A 27455-nucleotide genomic window follows, 5' to 3' on the forward strand; every position below is an offset into this window, starting at 1 on the left:
GGAACAAACCCCTGCACATGTGCGCCTAGCTCTACCAACCGAGCCACCTCCCAGAGGGGAAATTTTGAGCGTCAAAGACTTAATTTCCTTCAATCGAATACACTTTTATGCACCAATTTACGGTGGAAATATCTTTATTTAGCCTATGCGAAGAAGATAAACACAGACGACAATTCAAAATTTATCATAATTATAATGGAAAGTATGTTGTTGCGTGTCATTGGGCATTTTAAGTGGATATATGGAAATCCTGGATCTTTGTTAGTGGGTATACTGCATATACCTGCGCATCACGTAGACTACACCACTGAGTCCAACCACCTCAAGCCTCAACTCTTCCTCTAACCTGCTGCTGGTTGAAGTCAGTGGCAGTGATTCTGGACGGTTCGGCCAATGAGGAGGAAAAGAAGGCCAGCCAGGAGGCAGAAGAAGATGCCAATAGGGGCAAACATGAAGGACAGACCATAGTTGAGGGACAGCTGGAAGTCTGGACACACTGTGCGCTGGTGGTCTATGTAGAGATCCACCACATCCAACACCTGCACCCACAGTACGTACATAACCACCACACACAGCAGGAAAAGACCTGGTGCAAAGAAAAGCAGCAGAGGCAGAGATGAGAACTCACCCGCACACTTTCTATATAAACAAATGGATCCAAAACAGGGAAAAGAAATACATATTTAACCAGTGGTGGGAGAAGTACTCAGACTTTACTTAAGTGTACCATTACAAGCTAAAGTCCTAAAAGTATTATGAGTCCAATGTTATCAATACAGTGAAAGTATCAAAAGTAAAAGTATTTGTTATGCAACAAAATGGCCTCTGTAAGTGAGACATCATTATATATGACATTATTAGGTTGTTAATACTCTTCAATGGCTGTGCAGAATCTTACTGTTGTTGGTCGAGGTGGAGCTGGTTTTAGCTACTTAGAGAGTTAAGTCCACTAGGTTCCCAACCTATGGGTCTCATCCCCTCCAAAGGGTCATAAAATCAATCTAAGGGGTCCTGAGATAATTAATGGGAGAGGATAGAGAGGACCACAACCATATATATATATATATATATATATATATATATGGTTGTGGTATATATATATATATATATATATTATATTATATATATTAAATATCCTTTGGACGTCAACCAGTTATTTAATGAAACCATCTGAGAAGTTTAGAGGGGAAATGTCTCTTTGGTGGAACTGCATAGACATCTAAAACTTGGACAAGGACTCCCAACTTCACACTGATTTTTAAAAAGAGGCCACAAACCATAAAGGTTGGGAACCCTTTATATTTTATAATGCAATGAATTGTATTTCATCCGCTTATTATGGGTTTTTAATGTAAAATCCTAATTTGTAATCAGCAGTAACTAGAGTTGTCGAACAACTGTAATGGAGTAAAAGTATAAAGTAGCATACAATGAGAAATAAATCAAGTGTACTACGAGTACCTCACTTTGTACATAAGAACAGTACTTAAGTAGGCCAAAGTGTACTTAGTTACTTTCCACCACCAGATTTAACCATTTTGAAACCTCACCAGATGCCAGGAACAGGCCGCCGCCTGCTTTATACAAGCGATGGCTGGCGAACGGAGCAGCACAGATGATGAAGAACCCACCGAGCACTACAGCTGCCACACCAATGAGCATGAAGATGCTCCAGAAGCCCCTGTAGACTGGACAACAGAGATGTTCGCCAAGTGTCTTAGTAAAGAAAATAAACTCAATCTGTACAATGAGGCAAATCTCAATAGATAAACAGACACTTACTTATGGCTGAATCATACTCTGTTGCATTGTGGGTCTGATGAGACACAGGGAATGGGAAAAGGTAGGCATGCCTGCAAACTTTTGATTGAGGCTGATTTGCTGGAGAGAGAAAGAATAAATCAACACAGAAAATAGATAAACTTAATCTTACAAGTAAACAAACACAGTTTGCAGTTAGAGGATATCACTTAAATACAATATATATATATATATATATATATATATATGTACGTTGCAGACTGGTATACAATTAAATTTGAGAGTCAACAGAGTGTCATAAAGTGATGATTATGATTATTCTCCACTTTTTCTCTCATGTTTTTATCGTCTTTCCTATTCTTTGCTCTCTTCTCTTCCACAGACCCTCACAAGGTCCTTTCAGTGCCAAAGGCTGTTTCTGACAATGAACCACCATTCAAAGTCTCCATCAGAAAATAGACGATGCACACAATCACCTGACCAGAATAACATCACATGGCACAGCCTCTAAACACATGAGAGGGTTCGTACCATTGTGGCGTCATATGCGTTTTATAGACAGAATAGCAGCAAATAAAAAAACTGATTTTTATTTTGAATCATTACAGTGCATTACTTTTCATAGCTATATGTGCGAATGGTTCATGAGAACAGCCTGAACATTAACATACTGATAACATACAAGATAACGGTAATGTTTTTTTGGCACAAAAAAGGATGCGTGCATAGCCCATATAACATATGAAACATAAAATGTTTTCTAATAATAAATATCTTGTTGCCTTAATCACATGTGCAAGCACAGTTTATAGCAAAAGGGAAGGATTTACGGTCAGATGAAAAGAAACAAAATATTTAAAGGAATGAAATGAGTTGATTTTGCAATTATTCCCATCATTTTTCAAATATGAAGCAGTGGAAACAATGAGAAAGTTAAGCCAAAGTCAACAAAGCACAAGAGTTAGCTATCGGAGCAATAACGTGTGTCTCACTTACTGAACCAGAGCTTCCACATCAGGTTGTCATCACCCACGCTGCCTCCAAATGAACACCTCCAGAAAAAACCCTCATGGTATAGAGTGATATCACTAGTGCGCTCCTGCAGCAACACATCTCCACGCTGAAAGAAAGCGCAAAGGAAGGAATGGTGGCTTAAATATATATAATATACTGTATATATATAAAGTCTGCAGAATAGGGTTTGTATAAGCATAATTATTGATGCACCCCATGTTATCTGTTGATGTAGTGAGGCAGGTGTACAGTGTGCTGCCACAGTGGCAGAGCAGCTGCTTAGTCAGGTCAAGGGTTGAGCTGAGCAAGCACCTCTAACCTCATGCAGGTTTGGTTTGGTGCCGAGCGAGCGTGCAGGCCAAAGGTGTTCCCATTCAGGAAACACTCATCACAAGTGGTCAGTATTTTTGCACGTGAGCAAAAAACCTAAATGGATCCTGCACTTTTCACACTGTATCCCCCCTTTATATATGATGTTATTGCTATGAAAATATAACTTGTCCAGAATTAAAATAAATTAAATTAAAAAGATTCTCACATTTTATGAATGTATACTATGTGCTACCACTTTGGTTTTATTGTGGTGATATCGTGCCTCGGTTTTAGTTTCAGTGCCCACTATGAAAAGCTAGGTATGTTCTAGTCAGTGATATTTAATACAGTACCATACCACTGGGACTACTGGTGTTTGTATCTCTATCATAGGGGCACAAGATATGTCTCAATCACTGCATTGCTGAACACACACTACATTAAACAGTGTCTGGTTACATGAAGAAGTCCTGCAGGGATGCCTCTCCACCCTGCTGTTCATCTACTGAAAGAATGATTAGAGCAACTGATCACAGTTTCTAAAATAGTAGAAGTGACTTTAATCTTAGTTTAAAGATCCACCATTATATGGAATATGTTTAAGTATGAGGGTACAGAGTGCAATTTCACAATACAACATTTAAAGCTTAAATACTGTAGAAAATAATAGAATTACTCTCTGTGGCCTAAGAACAGCTGACCTCATTTTAATTCCTGGGGTTACAAATATGAACTTTTTTCAACCTAAAAACACATGATAACTAATATTCATCAAGAGATAAGAAAGACATAACAAATTATAACTGATCTTCCTCTTTGACACCCACCTCTATGGTCACACCACCCGGGCCAACAGATCCATCAGGGTTCGAGTGGCAACTCTCTGAGGCCAGCAGCCAGTAATCAGTTCCAAACGAAAGGAGGATGAACATAGCTGCCAACGCCCCAAAGAGCCCCGCAAAAAACAACGCCACACTAAGCCTCATGGTCCAGGATTGACCAGCCACTCAGCTACTGGATGCTCACACTCAGTCTGCCTTTCCCCTCTAACTACAGTGAGTGCATGTGACAAGCAGAGGCAGAAACAGTCACTCCTTGAAGTACATCCACTGAGTAAGATGTGTCCCAGCTGGTTTATGTTGTGACTGGATCTTGACTCCTCTCCTATCTCTGTTTGTGTTATGGGAGGACAAGGTTGAGCACATGACTTCTTTGGACCCTGATGGGGTCTGCAGTCAGCCCACCCTCTACACACCCTGGGCTATTTTGGGGGTCTGACTGAAGGCGGCTGCGACACTCCATTGTGGGACAAAGTGTGTGAAGCAGTTGGAGTGTGTGAAGGGAGGGGATCAACGCAGAAATAACCGGTGGCAACTGGACACCCACCGTCTGCACGGGAATGTCAGGGCAGGGTGAGACTGAAAGGACAGAAGAGGAGTATCCCACAACACCCTGCCCAAAGCTGGGACAACACACATGTAAACAACACACATACACACCAGTATTATTTCCTGTAAATGGGTGAGATGGAAATTACTGTAAATGCACCTTTACAGTTGTATCACACTCCAAGAATACAGAGATAATTATCAACTGAAGCTTTATAAACAGTTTAAATGAGTCATTATTGAAATAATACTGAGATTTCTCAATAATGTATTTTCTCAAAAATAAATAATATGAATAAAACAAAAACAACAATATTCCACATTTAAAGTATTGGATACAGAATACACAAAAACCCTGTTTAAACTGTAAATTAACACATCAGTTAAAAAAGTCACCAGGGCCTTTACTGTAATACTTTTGTGTTATTGACAACAAAAGACAGTATTCCATTTAATCATACGGTAATTTAGCTAATGCCACATAAATGCAGTTTTGTTACTTAAACTGAAGTTATTTAAGTAGTATTTCAATAAATGTTTACAGTATAACCTAAAACAAAGAAGTTTAAAGTCTGATGTTGTGGTCAGTAACAGTTAGTGTGAGCTGAGGGGAAATACTTGTTTATTAGCATCTTAGGGGCACATTTAGCAGTGAGCCTACATATAGACACTGGCAAATTTACACACTGATGTGACCCAGGCTATCCTACTCCACCCACATCCACTGTTCTGTAGTGTGTGTGTGTGTGTGTGTGTGTGTGTGTGTGTGTGTGTGTGTGTGTGTGTGTGTGTGTGTGTGTGTGTGTGTGTTATATCCACTACTGTAAGTAACTACATACACTTACTTAAGTAAAATTTTGAGGCACTTGTACTTAGTATTTAATGCTACTTTATACCTCTACTCCACTTCATTTCATAGTGAAATATTGTTTTCTTCACTCCACTCACTCCATGCAAGTAAAGAATCTGAGTACTCCTTCCGCCACTTGTTTAATATAAAACCGATTTATTCCTGTTGAGTTTTTCACTGAGCATGCACAATGGTACTAAACAGTGTGACAAATAGTAGTTTTGTTTCTAAAGCTTGGCAAAAAAGACTAGAAGGTTTATTTGTTTAGGGTATGTGGTTACGTTGGCATCTGGTCCTTTGTCCTAGGTAATGGTGTCTTGTAAGCCTGTGTGGGCTGGGCATATTTTATTGTATGCATGACACAATAATAAAAATATATTCATTCATTCATTCATTCATTCAGTATGTTTGTATTTCAAGGTGGCAAATAGTTTAAGTGATAAGGATTGCTGATTAACTGTTATCAGTATCACAAAGTACCTCCCTTTAAAATGAATCACGTGAACATGTTTAGGACTTTTATTAATATCTTATAAGAATGTAATTTAGACGTTTAAAAGTTATCTTCTCCACACAGGCCCAGTCTTGAGTTCAGAGGTTGCTTGAGCTCTTCAAAGGGTCAGTGAAACACTTTCCTACACGTTTTTGTCTAAACTAATTATATTCTTTATTTTAGCACCATTACTCTGATCTAAAAGGACTCAGAACTGGAATAATCATCACACTCTTCGTATTGTAGAGTTAATATAATTATGAAATAATAGTAATGTAGTATTTCCAGAATCATTGGATTCTTGTGATTAGGTGATTTTCATCATTGCAGTATTATTTTAAATTCAGTTTGCTGTAGTTTGGACTCAAATAATGTAAACTTGAGTAGTGTTGAATGCCTCAGTTTGTCCAGCAGATGGCGTAAAAGTAACTGCAATATCATTAAGTCTAAGAGCTGAAAACAAAATATAAAGAGCTTGGGGAAATATTCATCACAGAGGAAGACCATTCATTTGTTATGTAGGATATATAATAATGAGTATCATATTTTCGAAAAGAAAATATCAAATAATATGTGTTTATGATTTTTTCCCCTCATCTGTTTATGACATGGATGTATTCTATGAAATATTATTATTTATTTATTTATTTTACTTTTTTTATTAAGCACATAACATAAGCCAGTAAGTATAAGTGTACAGCCACAAGTGTATACAAGACAAACAGGTCAAGTATGCCAGGGGAGAGACAAAAAATAAAACAATAATAAAAAGAAAGAAAAAAACTCAATTTACATAAAGCATTTGAAAATTACAAATAGTGTGCTCTAACAACCTTCTTATTACTGCAACGGGATATAGTAGATATATAGTGTTTAATGTGAATGGGCAGCTCTATGAAGGTGTTTTATTTTGGAATTTGGACTTATGGATGTAAAGTTTGGTCAAAATTAAAATCAGGTTGATTAAATAAAATTGAGAGGTGAGATTTGTGACAAAGTTAATGAAACCAAAAAGTACATTTTCCCAGCACATGGAGAATTTAGGGTAAATAAGATCAGCTAAGTATCGAGACAGTTTACTCCAAAGTAATTTAGTATGAGGGTATAACCAAAATAAATGCACAAGAGTTTCTCTTTGATTCCTCCAACAAAGCTGGACCAGTGTGATAAAGAAGAGGGTGTACTAATGATGTCATGTTGAAAAAGTTGAATTATTTTGTTGATATTCTTACAGTGTGGAGAGAAGCAACTTCTACCAACCTCAGCATCAAGTACATTACCTAAAACAGGGAGGGAGATTACCATCAGCCTTAAAACCTCTAAAAGTTGCAATTACACCCATGGGGATAGCATGGAAAACAATCGAAAACTCCCTAGGAGTAACAGGGATACCATACTGCTGAAGAAATAATAAAGTTGACCGTCTTGGGTTAAATAATTGACTGACCAACAAAATATTGTTATCAAACCATTGTTTAAAGAAAATGTATCCATTTTTGAATAAAACATATGTATTGTTCCAAATATATAATCTGTGGGGACTAAAATTATGTTGGAAGATTAAAGACCAGGCCAATAACTTTTGTTTATGAAAAGAAGCAAGTTTGAGGGGAATTTTGTCAATATTATAGTTACAGATCAAAATAAAGTTGAGACCACCTAATGAAGAAAAGATGTAATGGGGAATAAAGTTCCACAGAGAAGTAGGACACCTGAGGTATCGCCTGATCCAATTGATTTTAAATGTATAATTTAAAGTAGTAAAGTCCAAAACGTTAAGGCCACCTTTACAGTACTCATTCATTAGAACAGATTTTCTTACATAATGAGTGCAGTTTTTCCAAACAAAGTCAGAGAAGTTTGTCTATAGCTTTACAGGTGTGGGTATCAACACTAAGTGAAAATGCAGTGTATGTTAACCTAGATATCCCTTCAGCTTTTGAAAGTAAAACCCTGCCTCTTAATGATAGATCTCTTAAAAGCCATTGATTACATTTTCTTTTTGTTTTTTCAATAATAGGATTAAAATTAATTGAACATCTCTGGGAGTCTTTCTTATCTATAGTAATACCTAAATACATTACAGAATTCTTTACTGGAATGTTCGCCACTAAGTCAGCATTACATTACATATTACATATTACGCATTACATATCTTTTATAGCCAACAGTTCACATTTATTTAGATTCAAACGAAGACCAGAAGCCCTAGAAAACAATTATATAATATTAATAGCTAGAGGAACTTGTGAGCTATCCTTCAAAAACAATGTTGTATCATCAGGATGTATTTTATGATTTTTTATTTTTCCAAACTGTATTTATTATTTCGAAAAATAGTTTACAGATATGTAGTCATCACAGTATGTAATCAAATAAAAGAATACAAAAATATGTACAAATAATATAATATGAAAGTAAATATGAAAGTAATAATCAGACAACAGAGAGAAATAAAAGATACAAAAGAGACAGACTTTCAAACTTCGTTAATAATATAGACAGCAGGAGCACTTAGACATCAGATATTAAGATAGCTTTCTTATTGGATACCAACTTAAGAGACTCAAAGTACATGTCAAATTCAACCTGGAATAGTCAGAAGCACGGTGTTGATCTGGAAAATGTTGCCTTATGGATATGGAACTTACCTAATAAAATAAAGAGATTTACAATATTACATAACTTTCTATCTTTACATTCAAAATAGGTAATAATATGTTTGCCTTCAAGTGTGATTGCATGTTTTGTTTTAGATACCATATAATCTTCAAAGCTTTTCCAGAATGCAATACAAATTAACGGGTTAACGACTCTTGTTATGTATTTTATGAATAAGAATTTCCCGATTCAGGTCTGTGACGTCAGCGAGCGATACCAACTGTCAGAGCAGCCGCGGGGGGATCAGACCGAACAACACTGCAGTTCAACGCCTGAGAAATTAACCACGACTCGAACAGTCAGCTCCATCGCAGGACGTATACTATCTCTTTCAAATCCGCCGCTTTTTACACCTGACACATTTGTGCCGACGGTTAAAATCGAGCAGTTTCTCATCACCCTCTGCATGTGAGAGACCCGCCGGGGACTGAGACGTGCCCTGTGTGTTTGGATAATTTACAGTCGAGCGGATGAGCGCTTCCGCTTTGGCTGTAACCGTGCTGTCACAGCGGGACGATGAACATCCAGAAATGTAGCCCTTTATTTCAGAAACCAAGAGGACGGACGAGGATTATACAATGTATCTATATGGTGGGCTTCATGGTGAGTAACTAACTGAGACTTGACTGAGTGAACTGTCAGGTCATGTTTTCATAACAATTTCACAATTCAGAGATCAGACACTTCCTTGTTGTTCGAACTGTACAAACATTGACCAAGGCATCCTCACGGTGTTTGCAGGTGATGTAAAACCATGAGTCATTATAGAAATAATACTGATATTTCTCAAAAAGGTATTTTCTCAAAAATAAATGATATGAATAAAACAAAAACAACAATATTCCACATTTAAAATAGTGAATACAGAATACACAAAAACCCTGTTTAAACTGTAAATTAGCACATCAGTTCAAAAAAGTCACCATGGCCTTTACTGTAATACTTTTGTGGTCTTGATGTAAAATGGCTTTGATGTAAAATTAAAATGTAATACTTTAAATGTTGCAAAGGACGTCTTAGAAGTGTAAGTGTGTTACATTTAAAGGGATGAGTGTTTATCATAGCCTTTACATATTGTCAGGATGTATTGATGTCTTCAACAGCATAAGTGTTGTAGCTTATATTCCCTTTACCTAAATCATACCCTTGCTTGCACAGACCCCTAAAACACTGACCTGTCATACTTGCCTGTAGTAAGATATTAAGTCTGCAAGCATGGTTTCTAAAAATGTATGTCTAGTTTTAAGACGGTTTCATGTTAAGTTAAATCTGATATCTGCAGACACACATTTCTTCTTCATCTGTAATAGATACTGTTACCATATAACATGTTTGACTGCAGACATCAGGAACATCATGTATAATGTAATGCTTATTTAAAAAGTGCAAGGCCAGTATAAACTCAGCATAGAGGAGCATACGCACATGGTGCTGTTGTGGCATTTTCGAAAGTGTTTTCTTCTTAAAGATGCATCAAGAATACTTTCTGACCACTCAGAATATAAATAAATGAATGTTATTTGCATACATATGATGTGTGTATTTTGAAAAATGTCACCCTAAATGAATCAGGTGTGCAGCTACTAAATAAAGGAGATGTTATAGAACAAAGCAGGTTGTTTTGACACCTCTGAGTGTGTTGAGGGCCACCTCTTTAAAGCATCACTGTCAGTAAAATACTGTTTCAGAGTGGACCGATGTATCCTTGAATTTAAGGACATGGCAAAGCAGTCATTCTTCAGAGAACTAGCTTTACATTTCAGTCTGCATATCTGGCTAAATGATCATCTGATTAAAGGTGACTAAAAGAATCCAGGCTGCTCATATTTTTGGCAGACAAAAAATAGCTGGGGACAGTAATGCACTGAAAGTTAAGCAATTAGTGTAACGAGTAGTGTTAGAACACTGTATGAACTGCTGTGTGACTTCAATCAAGAGTTTGGCAAGAGCTGCTGCACTGATCTCAGCACTGCACAAAAACAGGATTGGCGATGAGATTCTGAGGCTGCTGCAACTATCCTTAAACTCACTTACATGTAAATGTTTTCTTCTGTTCAGAGGTTTCTGATAAAATCCTGATAATGATAACAACTGGATACCTCTGGGCTCATTCCTGAATTCTTTCTTCTTTAGGACTTGTTTGGGGTGAGCATGATCATCCCGCTGCTGAGCCATCATGTGAAAGCTCTTGGAGCAAGTCCCACTGTGGCTGGTATTGTAGGTAAATTGTAATCTATTATCATCATAGCAGATGAACTCCAGGGTCATGCTTAATTAGGCAGCAAGCTGACATGCTCTCAAGTCTCGTGATCAAATAATTGTCTGCTTGCCAGAGTCAACGCCGGCAGTGAGGCAGATAATCAAAATTTTTGGAGAGAATGATTGCCATAAGGACACACAGCTGCTAACAAAACAATTGCAATGTGCACAACATAGTATATGTTTCCGACAGTAAATCAGTGCTGAAACAATAAGTTTGTCATTTGCATGCATTTTCTTACATTGCAGTGAGTGGAGCTCTCAGCGCCACCATAGTTTTGGACCCTTGGTTGGACCATTTGAATGTGTTTTGAATTGATGATACAAAATCATCGAAAAAATGCTGTAATTGTAGGCATTTTGATTGTTGCATCTGAACACATGGTGTCTGCTCTGTGTATAGATTATGTATAGATCTTATATTACAAATGTGAATAAAACTAATATGAAACTGTTGCAGGATCTACATATGGGATCTTACAGCTCTTCTCAAGCACAGTAGTTGTAAGTATTTACTTTGTTTCTCTCTGAAAAGTCTCTGTCTCTAAGCTCCATTCAGCCTCTCTCATTGACAAGGCATGCTCATAGTTAGTGGCCAAAGCGGTTGCATTCCATGTCATCTCTGGTATTTCATGAATACAATAAACACTGGCTCTTTTAGGTTGGTTGTGGTTGCACAATACACCCAGTATCTGCACATCCACACACAAGCTACAGTACTCACAGATGCACATATCACTCTTTTTGTATACAACTCCTGTGTCCTTGTTGCCTCACACAGAAATGCATTTTTTACCCGTTGACACCCACTGACTGGTCACTAAGGAGATTTTTTTATCTATACCTTTGGATGAAAAATCAAAGCTTTGATGATTAAAACCATGTCCAAGCTGTTACTCAAAAAATGCACAGTACTGTACAATAAGCATGGCATCTGATGCAGGATTCTCAGCTTTCCACGTCTTTCTCCTGCTGCCCACAGCTCCTGAAAATTGGTTTAATTTTCAGGGGTCATGGGACAAATTAAACAGATAAGCAGTCATCTGTTTGTTCCCGTGTGAAGAATGGCTAAATACTTTTAAACGTAAGGATACGTGAACAGCTGGGTCTCTATAATAATCCCACCAGGCTACACCCAGTAAACGGCAAACTCAATTGGTCCTAATTTCATTATTTCATTTTGTGTGTGTGTGTGTGTGTGTGTGTGTGTGTGCGTGCGTGAGACAGAGCGATAATCTAATAAAGGCTTATATGAACAGCTGCATGGTTAAATTTGGGGATTCCTGCTTCATTGTATTATCTCCGTACACTACTTGTGTACAGAGATACTTTTCTCTGTTCGTCTCCATTTGTTGTGATTTGTCATTAATCCCAGATCAATGCATTATGATTGAAGTTTAGGCCTCAACCCCACCCTGTTTCACAGGACTGTATAAAGATCCATAATCTCTCTTCTAAGTATCTTTTTAGAGAATGGGAAATGTAGTTTGACTTTTGTTTGTTGTTGTGTGTCATTTCCTGTGTGTGATTGGCAGGGCAGCTGGAGTGATGTGGTGGGACGGCGGTACTCTCTGCTGACCTGCCTGCTGCTGAGCGCTCTCGGCTACGGCCTGCTCGGAATGTCCACCAGCATCGCTTTGTTTGTCCTCGCACGGATTCCTGTGGGTAAGTCCCAAACTACGCTGAAACTTTTTAACTGAAGACATTTTGACATGTCACAGAAAAAACAATTACAGATGTAAATAATAAAATCAATAATGGCTAAATTCCATTTAGCTTTTCATTGTAATGTTATTAGTTTTCCCCTATGACAAGTCAAAATTTATGCTGTGAAAAACGTCTATGGACGTCAATCGACAATATTTTTTCACAATATTTTCAAATGTTCATTAAATAACAGTTTGTTCAGAATAAACTAAGCGTCTTTTAAAATAATTTTATGATCGATCCAAATCAGAATATTTTCCCTTATGTCGCAGATTTCCTTACCTAACCATGCTTTGTTTCTAAATGCACCAATAAGTATTTTGAAACTGTAAAAAGTAGATAGTTACAGTTAAATTCAATAATTTAGGAAAGGCTTAAATAAGCCAAGTGGGACTTAAAAAGGACTTTACTACAAGTCACTTCTTTTGGTAAAATAAAGTTATATACTATGGTATACATACCTACCTGATTCATTTTCACTTGGGGGTTAACTTCTCATTCAAGTTGTATGAGGAAAAAAGACCCACCACTGTTACAGATGTACTCTTGTTTCTTTGCTCTTGGGTAAAATAAAATCATGACTATCTAGACTATCTAGAGTAGGCATGATCAGTCCCCTTCTCATTCTCATCGTGCATTGACCGTTTTCTGTCTCAGGGCTGTTCAAGCACTCCCTCTCCATCTGCAGAGCCCTGCTGTCTGACCTGGTGTCTGAGTCAGAGCGCCCTCTGGTGATGGGACACTTTAATGCAGCCTCCAGTGTTGGCTTCATCCTGGGCCCTGTGGTGGGTGGCTACCTCACCGAGCATGACGGCGGCTTTTATACCTCCTCCTTTACCTGTGCAGTCATCTTCCTTACCAATGCAGGTGGGTGGGAAATGGAGAGAAATAACTTATTCAATAGCATTTCAAATATTTACTAAACATTATGTGTTTATCATTCCAGGGCTTGTATGGATACTACCATGGAGCGAGACGCTAATTCACCGTAATGACACTAACTCAAGCAATGACACAAGTAAAGGTTGTAATGACAAAAACTGCAGTAAGTCGGTTCGCAATGGCTCTAATGCAAGTACTCACCCCCCAGTGTTGGCAGCAGACACTGACCCAGGCTCCATAGCTCCAGGGAAGCAGGTAGGTGGTCTCAGCTGGAGGGAGGTGTCTCTGCTCCAGCCTGCCTGGAGACAGCTGTCCTCAGTGGGCTCCAAGATCCACATGGTGGCCTCCTCTGACATGTGGGACCTCTTCCTGGTGCGTCTTCTGATGGCTATAGCTATCATGCTTTACTACAGTAACTTCTCCCTGGCGATGGAGGAGCGTTTCTCACTTAAACCAAAGGTGACGGGTTATCTGATCAGCTACAGCAGCACCTTAGGGGCCCTGGCTGGGTTCCTGGTGGGGCCTGTCACCCAGCTGTATGGGAACAACATGCATGCTCTTCTGCTTCACTCCACAGTTCTTACCGGTTTGCTCATTTTCCTGTACGCTGCAGCTCCCAGTGTGTCACAGGTGCTGCTTACCTCCACCTTCTTTGCCATTTCCACCACTATTGGACGGACATGTATCACAGACCTGGAGCTGCAGAGAGGAGGGGTCCAGGCCAGTGGGACTCTGATCGGAGCCGGGCAGTCAGTTACAGCCGTTGGTCGAGTCCTGGCCCCTCTCCTCTCTGGTCTGGCCCAGGAGTTCAGCCCTTGTGGTCCCCCCAGTCTGGGAGTGGTCTTAGCCCTTGCAGCTGTATGTTTACTGCTCATCAGGATCCCCAAATGGGACGGGAGGGGGATGACAATAAAAGCCAAACTCTGATTAACTGAATTTATTTAAAATCGATGCAAAACTTCCACACAGAAGTGCTCTTATTTGTAGGAGGCCAGCTGTGAAGATGAACAGCAGACTCATAGTGGGAACAAAACGTCCTGCCCAATGCCTCTGCTAATCGTATCTGTAGATGTGACGACCTCACAGGGTCAAAATGGCTCGTCACCACCAGCACTGCAGCCATTCTCTGAGGAGCGCTCTCAAAACTCATGCCGTCATTGATGTGAATTCGGGGCTGAGAAGTTTAATCTGCTTCCCCCTGTGCTGAAGTTTGATCAGACAAAAACATAAGGGTCTTGTGATGGCACATACTACTTGGGACAGCTTGGAAATAATGCACACTTTTAATTGTAATGTAATCTTCTAACTACTGTATTGTCCAAAGTCCCTGCAGTTACTGATAATACACTACAAGTTAAAATAACGGTCTGCTGCTTCACCAAAATACAATACAAGACAAAGATAATAGTCCTTTCACATTTCAGGCAGTAATGCTTCACACATTCATAAATGAGCTGAATCTGTAGTTGCTTTGGGGAAATTGGGCTGCCTGACCACCCCAAGGTAGATCACACTGTTGTAGTTTAGTCTAGTTAGCCATAATTAGTTTAACACATAGTACCTCAATGCCAGTTGTTTCTCCAAATGCACTGCATCCAAAATGGTTCGTACGGTGGTATATGAGCAAATGTTATAGTCACAGAGATGTGTTCATTTATTTAACAATATGTTTAAATGGAGATTTTAAGAAATTGTTTTTTTTTTCCTGATCACTACTTGTAAAAACCAAAACAAATACCCCCTGGTTAAGGAACATTTTATATACATTTATGTAAAGGTGTCAGTGACCCATGAAGTGCACGGCAGATTCATGCCAAAAGTCAACTTGCAGGAATAAACAAGGTTTTGTATGCGAGTCTTGACTTTTGAGTTGTATATGAAACACTGAAATCAATGCTGCAGTTTGGATGTTGCATCTTCTCTTGCTGGTGCCTTCAGTGCCACATTTCAAAACATACATTGTATCCATGGTTGTATCAAGAATGCTTGATAACAGCTTTCAACAACATCGGAAATTTGTTACAGAAAAAGAAAATAATAAAAGGGGGCAGCCAAGTGGGATTTGTGAGGTCCATCAGTGTAGTCCCAAGAGTACTTTGTACTGCACAGCAATAGTTTCTAACGTTAAACATGTATGGCCTATATAAAAAAAACTTGTATCCACAATCATACACCTGTCACAAACAATAGACAATACAAAAGTACAAAATATGTAAATATTTACATCTGAGGACAAAGAAATAATTATTCAAATAAAATCATTTAAATTACATTGTCTTTAAAAATTCTATGGGAAGATAAAACAATGAAGATCGCATTTGGTGTGAACTGCACAGATAAAATTGTCAGACTGTTGAGAGTTGATATACAGTTCCTTCATTATAGTGCACTGTTCTTCTGATGTGCCTGACACCAAGATATGACTGTCCTTTTGGCTCATTTTGGAGGGTGATTTACCTCTAATAAGTAATGAATGAATCTTCAGTGTTAATTTACTTGGTCTTTAAACGGTAAAAAAAAAAACACAGGCGTATGTAAAGATCCTGGTGCTCCTTGAGAACCTAAGACTCAGTCTATGACTGTCCAGCTGCTCTTGAAAGCCCAGAGGCTCTTTTACATCTTCTTGGGGTTCCACTGAGGCCGTCTGAGCAGAGGGTTTTGTGCTGCATTGTCTCTGGGTGTAGCAGCCCAGGCTGGAGGTGGAGGCTGCTGCTCCTCCTCCTCTTCCACTTCCTGATGCCCCCTTCTAATGTTATAAGCTGAGCTGCTGTCATTTTCAACGGAGGAGTGAAATGGACGGTGAGGAGCAGGAATGTGGGAATCACTGGAGGAGGAGTTTGTTCTGAACGTGCCGCGCCATGACCTGCCTCTCTCCTCCCCTGTGCTTTCATCCAGCATGTTAACAGAGGGCACCTCCGTTAGGGTGTCCAGCCTGCGTAGAGGCATCATGCCTCTGGAAGAGGAGCGTGCGGGCTGGCCAAACCGAGAGGGTCTGGAGTGGTAGACCACCTCTGACATTGTTTCCAGGTCATCTGGAACAGGTGAAGAAAATAGTAAAATTGTACGGAAACTTTTAGTGAATGGAATTATGCAATTGCACAATTGCATGTAAGTAACACTGAAAAAAAGTCCTTGATGAATGAGGAAATTAATGTGGGCACAGAGTTTTACCCAGTAAAACTCGCTAACCTGCTGCTGGATCAGTCGTGACAAACTTATTTTGTGCAGCCAAACGTTCAAATCTACATAACTTTATTTGAAATTCTAGTGGAGTTCTCAAAGTTCCAAAAGATACCAAACAAGATGATTTTTGGAAAGGTGTATCAAATAATACACAGGACAGCTGGAATGGTGCCAACGTCTGTGAGGGTGTACTTATGCACAGCTTTGATCTAAATGCTAACTTCAGCATGGTAAGAGTACAGCTGAGGCGGATGGGAATGTAATAGTTGCAATAGTTTTGCAGTTATATAAGCTATATAACATAAACTAAAGTAAAGAGAAGTTGACCTGATGATGACGCTGGAGGAAAAGTCAGGGAATCACAAACGTTAAAATGCATCTTGTGCAGATACTTACATGTTTGTACAACATGTCACTGGCCAATTGCCATCCCAAGAGCCACACTGCTAGGATGGCTAAAAATGTCTTGGATTTGAATATTTCACTCAGTGTGCGCATCATATACTGCAGCTTAAATGGAGAGCTAGAACAAGTTTGCTAGTTTGCTGATACACACACACCTGAGCAAGTTCTATTTTTGAAAAAGGCGGTCTAAAAGCTCTGGAAAGAAAACTTAAGTGAATCTTGTGTTTACGATGATTATTCCAACTTTAAATCTACTTAAAAAAGGGAGGAGAAAAAAATGGATGTTTAGTGGTTAAAAGTAGTTTGAGAAGCGTACCTGTATAGCTTTGCCTCCCAGGAGGGAATTTTGTGTCCAGATTTTTCCCAGCAGGAAGAGAGAAGTATTTGTGGGATTTGGGCACCATCTGACAATAAAATATGGGAATAAAACTGCAGAGTGAAAAAATTGGCAAGAGAATAATGAATGAGAGATGGGATAAAGAAAGTGAACCACGTTTAATTTGGAACACTTTGAAAGATAAGTAACATATTTCTCACAAGGTTCAACTCTGCTCTCACTTCCTTACTTTTAACGAAGACACTAAGAACGTACTGTTTGTAGCTCATGTAATACCTTAAGTCAAAACCAGCCCCAGTTACAGAGCTTTCTTACTTACCGATAACTGAAAGCTGCCAGGTCGGAGGCTGCAGCGGATGGTGTTGTGGCGTCTTATCAATATCTCTCTGCTGTGGCTGTCGTTAGGCAGGGCATGCTTATTTGTGTATGACACCGTCTAGTTAAAGAGAACAAAAAAGGTACAAGATACAGCATAACACAGCAAATTAGATGTTTCCAGCTCTATCTGTAGTAAATTCACAAGTGTGAGCCTACAGGCTGCCACAATGATTTCACCGCAAGGTAACCTCATCTAAAACAGACAGTTAAAAAATGTGTTCCCTAAAGCTCAGATTACTCAACCAAAACTGGCTACACCTGTCTGATACACCATGTGTCTGTTTGGACCCGTTGTTGTCACTCTTAACATAGATCTTTCTGTCCTGCAGCTATAAGGTTAGACCTAAAACAAACATTTCAAACACTCTGAAAAGGTTGCCATTGTGTCCTGTCAACATAATGCAATGCATGCATGTATTTTCGCAAGATGTCGTCATGATCAGACAGAATAGAAGCCAATTTAATATTCAGTTCTGTTAACATTACAATTTGCATTTTCATCTAGTAAAGTGATAATAATAATAATAAATAAATAAAAACACACTGTTGTTAAATGCAACATCTCTAACATGATGTGAGATTAAAAAGGGCACATGAGACCAGCCGAATGAACTGCTCCGGATGTCAAATGGTAAAACAAATAACATCACAGGCAGAAGTTGACGCAGGGTTTGTGTGAGAGACATACAGTGTGAGAGACTTGAAGAAAGGGGCTATTAAGATAATCAGACAGACAATCTACTACTCAAGAACAGAAGCACATGCTCCCCATTTGTCTACACATCAAAGCGTATCTGCATGTGGAGAAGAAAAAGTGCTCCTGCTGAAATTTGTATGACTTTTTTTTTCTCCTAATCTTTGAATGAGTTATTCAAATGAAACTCTATTCAAGGAAACCCCTGTTTTAATATTTGCATTTTATTTAATACATATATGTTTTTTGAATAGGACTAGTAAAAATTTAGTAAAAAAAAGTATTTTAAATGAACAGATTTTTCCCCTGAAGATTAATGAAATAGAAGTATAAATAATAACATAGATACTGTATACAAATGTCTCAAAACTGTACTGAAATATGGTACTTGAATAATTTGTTACTTTCCACCACTGTGATGTTTGATAAGAGAGGAAGGGAATGGAGAAAAAAAGCAGAATGGTGTGCACACAGCTGTTATTCTGCAAGAAGATTTCATATCTCACCCGTTGCCTGATCTTGTACATGTTCTTGGACAGGATGTCATGCATGTTCTTCACGTCAGTAGCCAGGAACTTCTTCTTAGGCTTAGCAGAGCTTTTCTTTTCCTCACTAAAAGACAGATGAAAACAGATTACTTTCTCTAATCCCTTTGATCTGAACAGACAGGAGGTAGTGTGATCGTCCCAGAAACAGAGAGACATGATGAAGGTTTCATACTAGAGAGAGACGATGGACGGAGTAGCGCTGATGTCTCCAGACACATTGTCCAGGATCTCCATGGCGTTCTGCAATTCCAGCCTCTTGTACAGCGCCACAATACGGGACTCGGCCTGGTTGTCTCGGATCAGGATTTTCCGCAGGATTCGATTGTTAAACTTCAAAAACCTGACATGGAGAGAAAGGGGATTACATTGGTTAGGGTGGACAGCTTGTGTGAAATAGAGATATCTGAGATCAAAACCAACAGTGCGTTCCTAATGAAGGAACATGACACCCAGCACTACCGGTGCGGCTCATTGATGCGTTTTTAATAGTTTCTGACAACAATCAAGGTCTATTACACAAAAGAATAAACTATATTAGGCTCTGGCTACACAAACAATACTTCTTTGTATCACAATATCAAATATTATATAGAGTGTAGAGTGTAATGTTTGTACTTTAACTTTTTTATTGCAACTTTCTTGTCTACTAACTGCGTATCTTTTACATGTTATAGTTATGTTTTTTGTTTTTTTCATGCTTCATTTTATGTATAGTAAAAGTTTACAGTATATAGTATTTTTGTAAATTATTTATTTGTATTTATTTTATTTTCTAATATTTTGCAGTTGGTGATGGGCTGAAACCTCTGACCCACATCCATCAGCGGACGCTTGATATCTTCCATGGTAATGCAGCCATCTGCACTTCTTGCTTGTTTTAGAGGCTTTTTGCATTAAGTCTGATCTTCAGTAATGAAACGCATGATCAATGGGATTGAGGACACGTGACTGACCTGATCAATCAAAGACATCCGACTGTTGGCTATTTGCAAGTTTAGGATCATTGTCCTGCTAGATTGTCCTAAAGCTGACGGGCTGTGTTGAAAAAGGGCTACACTGTCACTGTTCACCCAATATGGATATTATTAACAAACGCCTGCCTTTAAAGCTTAGTTAATCCAACCTAAAATTTGCATTCATGAGGAACCCAACTCACGGGAAAACCATTAAGAGTGTATAAATAAAGCTACAACGAAGAGAAAGAACACTGGAGAGAAAAAAAGGCATCAGATAAAGGGAGTAGTGTAAGCAGTGGAGATTAAAGGAAGAGGAGGAAGTGTGTTCAATCACATTTAAAATGTCAAAACTTACTGTAATTCATTTGAAATGTGTTTTTGTTTAAAATGCCCACAGAAACTACACTCCAAACCAAATACGTTTGTAACAGTAGGTGCAAGTAATTTCCTCTGGTAAGTAATTGTCACAATTAATACATTCTCACTCAGACATCAATCTTTTTGAGTCTACAGTGTGGACATAAACCTAACAACCTAATTTGGGTTTTTCACAAAAAAATGAAGACATTTTAATGAATAATAATAAAACAATGACAAAATGAAAAAAATTTCAAAGCTATAAACAATGGAATTGTGCAAAGGTAATAGCTGAAGATAGAAAACTGTCTTCATAAAAAACAGTTTTTAGCTGTAGCAGGTAACTATGCACCAAAACACCAAACTACTAGAATACTGTGGTAATATAATGCATTCATGTAATGCAAATACTGTGAGGGTAAAAGATTCAGAAGAACTAAGTAAAACAAATCAGAGCTCTAGAAAAAAACCCATCTCTGTCACTGCCAATGGTGGAAGCTGAACTCGACACCAAGTGTGATTAGTCAACATTCCCACACAGTCCCGGAGTGAACAATAGCATTGTCAAACAAAACAAAGAAGGAAACTAAGAGCAGGTAAAATGAAACTGCCATATCTCTTCCAGTTTCACTGCAGATTATTTCTCTTCAAATTTAGCGATATGAAGCGATGAGTAGTTTAAGATTAAGTGAGTAATGTGTACATTTTGTAGGCTACTCTTGAATGTATATGGTAATGGATTTTTGTTGAGCAGACAGGATGAGAGAGACGTTCTTACTTGTCCTTCCAGTAAAAGTGGCCCCACTGTCCACAGAGGTCCTCAATGCCAGCTACTGTGTGCTCCATGAGCTGAGAGCAAAGTGAGACATGTTAACAAACTGTTCACAAAAAAAAAACATACATCCCTCTACCACATTTACATCTACAATCTGTAGCATACCCTGTAGTTAATCTCTACGTTGATAGTGTCAAGATTGCGGTTGGTTCTGCGGACATTGATGAACTCAATCAAAGGTCGAATACTGATGCCCTGTGGAGGACAGAAGGAAAGATCACAGATTCAACAGAACCAAGAAAAAGACTGAAGACTTTTACTTTCAAAATATTGGGCATTAATTAAAGTAGAAGGTACATAATCCAGAGTCCTTGCAACAGCTTCCAGTTGTTTTGGTGGACAAAGATGGCATTTTGATCGGACATTGGTCCGACATTGAGTTGGAATGCAAGATCATTATATCCAAAACCTGCACAACTTATTAGATAATGAAATCAATTCTGATCTGGACTTTAAATCATGTGGTGTGTTCCAAGGAAAATCATGACACAGGACGTCAGTCTGTTTCTTTCTGACTAAGACTATTTTTCTATTTGATTCAACTAGTTCTACTACTAAGACCAGACACACACACACACACACAAAAGACATGAATGATTCGCAGCAAACTGTGTTAAATGTTTTAAAATATACACAGACACTCCCTTACCTGAAGAAAGACAGTGAATAGGATGATAACAATGGTGGCAGTGACGAAAAGCTGCCTGCGGACAATGTTTTCAGGAAGAGTGAAGGCCAAGGCGAAGGAAATTGCACCTCGCAGACCACCGTAGGCCAGACCAAATTGATCTTTAAAGTTAAATGGGATGGTGCGGAAAGGGTTAATGATCTGAGTCAGCACCAAGACACCTGGGAAGAAAGAAAGAACAATGTCAGGATGTTATTTGAAGCTGCACTAACTAATATATGTTGTGTTTACAGCTTTTCTGCGTCCCCAAGTGATAAACAAAAGAATCACAAATAGATCAATAAATGCAGCTTTAAAGTGCTCATATTATGCTTTTTTTTTGCCTTTTTCCCCCTTTCCTTTATTGTGTTATACATCTTTTTGTGCACGTAATAGGTTTACAAAGTGAAAAAGCCCAAAGTCCACCCCAAAGGCACTTACCATCTTCCAGAGAAAACACGGTTCACAAACTGCTCCAAACAGCTCTATTGTAGTCCAGCCTTTACTTCTGTGACAAACATGCGTCACTTTGTAACACACGTTACAATGCTCGCCTAGCTGCTAGTCGAGCTGTCCAGCTATTCTGGTACAACCTCAAAATACAATTATGAACCTGAAAATGAGCATAATATGAGCACTTTAAAGAGCAACATAACACCAGGCTGAAAAAAAGTGTTTTGCTGCCCTCTCTGTTTCAAAGTATCAAGCCTGTTTCAGTGTGCTTTGTTACATAACTACAGCAAGGAGATGTCAGCAAAAACATGGGGGGGAGGGGGGTTTAGCTACTCTTAAAAGTTTTATACAGTATTTTGATATTTTATCGGGCTCTCAGCTCATAGCTATGGAGGCAACCAAAAGTTATTTATGTTTACATTCAGGGTTATTTACATAAATGCATTTGGTGTCTTCGAAGTCTGACAAGCACTGTTTACATCCATGTTTGCTTAATAGCAGTCTTTTTCTTCCCTTCTTTTGTTGGTGCATTATTGCATATTGTGATTAGTGCGACGGTGTGAAACCAATGGGTTCATTAAAACAAACTCATAAAAACATGCTTCATAGCACTACTAGAGGTCAAAAGCTCCACAGGGTAACTTTAATCCTGCAACAAGAGTGAAAGACGCCAAAACAAACAAAACCTGACCTCCAACATGACACAGACACCCCGTGTCCTCTCCTTACCGAGACCTCTCCATACAAAAGCAAACAGCAATGTGAACAGGATGTAGCCCCAGTTCCACTCATGGTCTGTTGTTATGGTGACGACCCCCAGGAAGAAGAAGATGAGCGTCTCTGAGATGGAGCCAAGCATCTTGACAACATGGCGGATGGTTGTGCAGGAACGCTGGGACACATTTTCCTCCACGTAGTACTTCATGGTGAGAGCACAGGTCACAATGCTGCAGAAAAAAACATAAACTGCAGATGTGTTTTCGCTGTATTCTTCTAGCTTTAAATATTTTAACCTGGAACATTTTTTTAAATCTACTCACGCCATGATGGATGAAATGTTGAAGAGCTCAGCAACCAGATAGGCCAGGTAGCTGTACAAGAATATGAAGAGTGGCTCGATTTCTCGGACCTTGAAGGTGAATCTTGTGGTGAAGGCGGCCACGAAGCCAAATAGAATGCCGAAACCCATCCCACCGAGCCCCACCACAAAGAAACTCCCCACCCCGAGGAAAACATCCACTGGCTCCACCTCTGGCATCAACGTCACAAAGTTGAACATGTTGTACAACACCTGTAAACAAGCACATATACAGTCAAACACCACCCCACTTTTTTTTTCTTTAATTTTTTAAAAGGCTATATTACAGTCCCTCCGGAAAAACGTGATTATGCGATCGCATAATTCAATGCATAATCAGCCAAAGTCCGCATATTTATGCGGGGGCCACATTTTTTCAAATACGCCGCACTTTCGCCGCATAAATAGCAAAATATGCGGGGCTTGCATGATTTTATAATCCCCGCATTTTCATTGCAAAAACTTACATATCTTAGCAGAAAGTTGAAAAATTTTGCGTTTACTTCACACAAGAGCAGCCCTTTTCCCCTGTTGCCATGGAAACGTTATGAAGTGACGTAATTGCGCGATGTGAACATCATCAAAAAGCTGCAAACCCCGCCATGAAGCCATGATGAAACCACAGTTTTTGCAAGTTCCTGCAAATTTTGCAAGTTCCCGCAATTTCATTGCATAAAATTGCCTAAATATCCCGCATATTCCATCGCATTTTTTAAGAAAACGTGCCGCATAATCAAGGATTTTTGCCTACAATAATCACAAAAAAACTCTGCATTTTTCTGGAAGGACTGACATTACTTCCTATAACAGCGGTGCACTGTAGTTTTATTTTGGGGTGCTATATTGTCAGCAGAAATATGTCATCTAGTGTGGCTTGCTGGTGTATTTTTTTTTTTAATATAGAACATCACTGACCTATCCTTTAAAGTGACTTTTCTGCTCTGAGATGAGCCTGTCAGACACAAGGGTTAACACACCATTGAAAAATCAGAGACAAGTCGAACAGGAGCCTTTTAAACATTTAATTAAAGCAGATATGTACTGTATGTAGAGTATGGCAGCAATAGTTCCCTGTTTTAAATTTGCATATTGAAGTTCATCATAACCTGGCACTTGCACTCAAGGGCGGAGCTAGAAACTCTGGGACCCCACGTTTTAATAATAGGATCCTACTGAAGTTTGATGGGTCCTCTCCAACTGTCACCTTCCACCTAACTAGTGACTGCAGTTCTCACCGAAAGTATTTCTACTTTTGGCAAATATTACATCTTGTTTGATGGGTGCAATTCTGCAACAAAGAGCTCTCTGTCCTGACCATGCCATGGCTTTCCCAGTCTCCTGGGTAAATGTTTGTCCTCATTTTCTGTATCAGCTCCACTACTGTGAACTAAACAAAAGGGTTGCAACATCAAAGCTAAGAGCATGTCATTGTAGCTGGATGGGTGTGTTTGAACCCAAAAAGAAAAGAGTGAGGGAAGGAATTTGAGCATGAGCTTGGTTCAGTCAAGCTCCAGGCGATGCTGTCTACAGACGTGTACGTAGAGATGGTTTCCCTCAAATTTCCCCTTGGGGATCAATTAAAGTGTCTATCAAATGCAACAGTGACCTCAGAAATTGGTTTGGCGGTATCTGAGCTAGCAAACTTCCTAAGATACACGGCTCAGGCCTGTGGACACATCTGTTTAACAACAACTGTCCCACTAACCTGCAAAAAGTCAAACACTTTCATAGCCTCTGCCTCAGCCCACTCACCACAGTGACAACATCATTGAAGATGCATTCTCCAAACACCACGATGTACAGCTGCTCATTCACAGACACGTCCTCAAACACGCTCAGCACGGCCACAGGGTCCACGGCCGAGATGATGGTGGCAAACAGCAGGTTCTCCTGGAGGTTGATGTCCTGCACACCAAACGCCTCAATCTGGCATATGGCAAACAGAGACACGCCAATGCCGATGCTGTTCCACAGAGTCCCCACCACTGCGAACCACAACACCTGCAAACACAGAAAGAAAATGTCATATTGTCTTTATGTGAGAACAAGATGTTGAATCTGTTTTAGGAAACTGTGGTTTTGTAACAGACCGTGCCGATGTTCTCAAAGAAAGGCCTGGTTGGCATGAAGTAGCCCGAGTCGAGGACAATCGGGGGCAGCATGTAGAGGAAGAAGACATTTCTGGAGAGCACAGCAGGGGGCTTCTCATGGACAGAGTGCATGATGCCACCCACTATCAGACCAATGCTGATCAGAAGGCATGACTCTGGCACCCAGATGGTGATCTTGTGGTACACATGGAAACCTGAAAAAAGAGATGTAGGCTAACTTTAGTTCTATGAAAAGGTCACACCTATTACTGATAAAATAATCAGCTAATTTGATCTCAGTGTCAATAAAATCACCAGTTTCAGCATATGTTACTGTTACTCACCAATCTTTGCGAATGAAGCCAGCAAAACCCAAAGAGTAATCTCAAATGGTAACTGTATTCTTTGGTAATTCATTGTAAACACTGGCATATTTTCCTTTACCGTGTCTGGATAGGCCTGGGGGGCATTATCGGGGTTAACCGGGGGCAAAATCGTGACACTGCCGCCGGTTGGTTGGGTTGGGATTTTCCCGCTAGAGTCGTGCAGAAGACTTAAAAATGTGAAAATAATGAGTAAAACTCCTGTTCGCCTTGTAATGCTTGAATCCATTGTGCACAAAAACCCCACAGCCGCCCTACACAGTAAACCAGATCGATGGAAATATCAATCACTCCATCCAACTTCACAGCCGAAAAGCAGTTGATTTGAGAACAAACTCAGCTTCTTACAAAACAAAAATTAATAACAAAAATGATACAAACATGTATCATATTATTAATGTTCTCGCCTGTTCTTACTCCATCTGCAACAGTACATCCTTAATGAACTTGTCTTTAGAGCTCACAGTTGTGGTCCGGGTGGGTCTACTTCAATTGCAGGACAACACACCTGTCGTTTACCTGCTGCTGTGCGTCCACGAATTCCGAGACAGGTTGGGCGCGGCCCCGAGGCGATTGGGTGTCACCTGATGCAGATAAAAAAAAAAGGGTGGGGCCACCCTTGGGTTTCGGTTAATACTGTCTATTAACCCTTTATGGGGCAAGTAACCATATATATATATATATATATATATATATATATATATATATATATATATATATATATATATATATATATATATATATATATATATATATATATATATATTTTATTTATTTTTTTTATTTGCAAAACTTTACAAACATGTAGTATAGTGTTTGAACAGTTCAGCATAATACACACAAAAATAATGATTTCCAACCAGGGAACATTACAACCTTACTTAATAAAATAAATAGAATATATATATATATATATATATATATATATATATATATATATATATAATAAATAATAATAATAATAACAATAACAAAATTGAAATATATATATATATATATATATAATTTAAAAAAGGGCATTTAATACATAATTAGGAAAAAAAAACATAAAATATAATACAAAGGCAATATGAAATGGAATGAAGGCTATATAATCACATTTCCTTGAAAAACTCTGGGCAAGTAACCATATTTAGTCATCTCCGCACACATTCAAAATACCCTCCCCCTGCCTCCATTTGGAGTTGTGGAGTCATGTGGTTTTCTCTTTGCCAATCAGGGGAGATCAAGCTATCTGACAGATATTGACATCATGGCATCTGACCAATCAGCAGTGGCCTGGAGCACCTCAAACAGCCATCTTGCAGAAATCATAAATATTGCTTTTTTTTAACCTGGCTTCTCCCACAGCTATGGTAATAACATCATAACTAAACATGGTAAGTTGATGTAACGCACACATTATTTGGTTGAATAGTTGTGTTAAAGATTGAGATTGTTGTTATTTGCACAGCATTTCTTAAAATTAGCTTAATGTTTGGCTGAAAGCTAAATGCACCATATTTGATCATATGCCCCGTTCACCTAAGACTAGCATGAGTGGCACAAGTGTCCATTTTTAGACATATGTCTTATGAATGTATGTTTTTTATTATGATTAAATGGCATACACAGGTGCTTATTGTTAGTGTGAGGCCTTGTACTGTGTGAATTGATTTTAATTACTCAATATTGGTTTGTGATAAAACACAATTATGAGCAAAATATAAGTGGTACTAACAGTAATTATAATAGATTTTTCTGTTTTTATCGTGTTTTTATATT

At 38.8% G+C, this 27455-nt stretch overlaps 3 protein-coding genes across 3 annotated transcripts; 1 reads left to right on the forward strand and 2 right to left on the reverse strand.

The window, feature by feature from the left end:
* Positions 1–362: 362 nt before the first annotated feature.
* Positions 363–4073, reverse strand: tmem182a (transmembrane protein 182a). Its single transcript, XM_078262977.1, has 5 exons — positions 3915–4073; positions 2758–2881; positions 1783–1881; positions 1551–1688; positions 363–586 (listed from the first exon to the last, which is right to left on the reverse strand). Exons 1-5 carry the CDS (start codon positions 4071–4073, stop codon positions 363–365), a joined length of 744 nt encoding a protein of 247 aa, XP_078119103.1.
* A 4641-nt stretch (positions 4074–8714) lies between these two features.
* slc67a2 (solute carrier family 67 member 2) lies at positions 8715–15182 on the forward strand. The gene is made up of 6 exons (XM_078262189.1): positions 8715–9082; positions 10613–10700; positions 11199–11242; positions 12274–12403; positions 13103–13312; positions 13392–15182. Exons 1-6 carry the CDS (start codon positions 8996–8998, stop codon positions 14252–14254), a joined length of 1422 nt encoding a protein of 473 aa, XP_078118315.1. The 5' UTR covers positions 8715–8995; the 3' UTR covers positions 14255–15182.
* Positions 15183–15770: 588 nt separating this feature from the next.
* Positions 15771–26205, reverse strand: slc9a2 (solute carrier family 9 member 2). The gene is made up of 13 exons (XM_078262190.1): positions 25653–26205; positions 25309–25523; positions 24971–25219; positions 23181–23431; positions 22870–23087; positions 21670–21869; positions 21126–21215; positions 20964–21034; positions 19045–19212; positions 18831–18936; positions 17572–17688; positions 17232–17319; positions 15771–16359 (listed from the first exon to the last, which is right to left on the reverse strand). The coding sequence occupies exons 1-13, from the start codon at positions 25918–25920 to the stop codon at positions 15941–15943; spliced, it is 2460 nt and encodes an 819-aa protein (XP_078118316.1). The 5' UTR covers positions 25921–26205; the 3' UTR covers positions 15771–15940.
* Positions 26206–27455: the final 1250 nt, after the last annotated feature.

The sequence above is a fragment of the Sander vitreus genome, chromosome 11, assembly GCF_031162955.1.
Source record: "Sander vitreus isolate 19-12246 chromosome 11, sanVit1, whole genome shotgun sequence".
Lineage (NCBI taxonomy): Eukaryota > Metazoa > Chordata > Actinopteri > Perciformes > Percidae > Sander > Sander vitreus.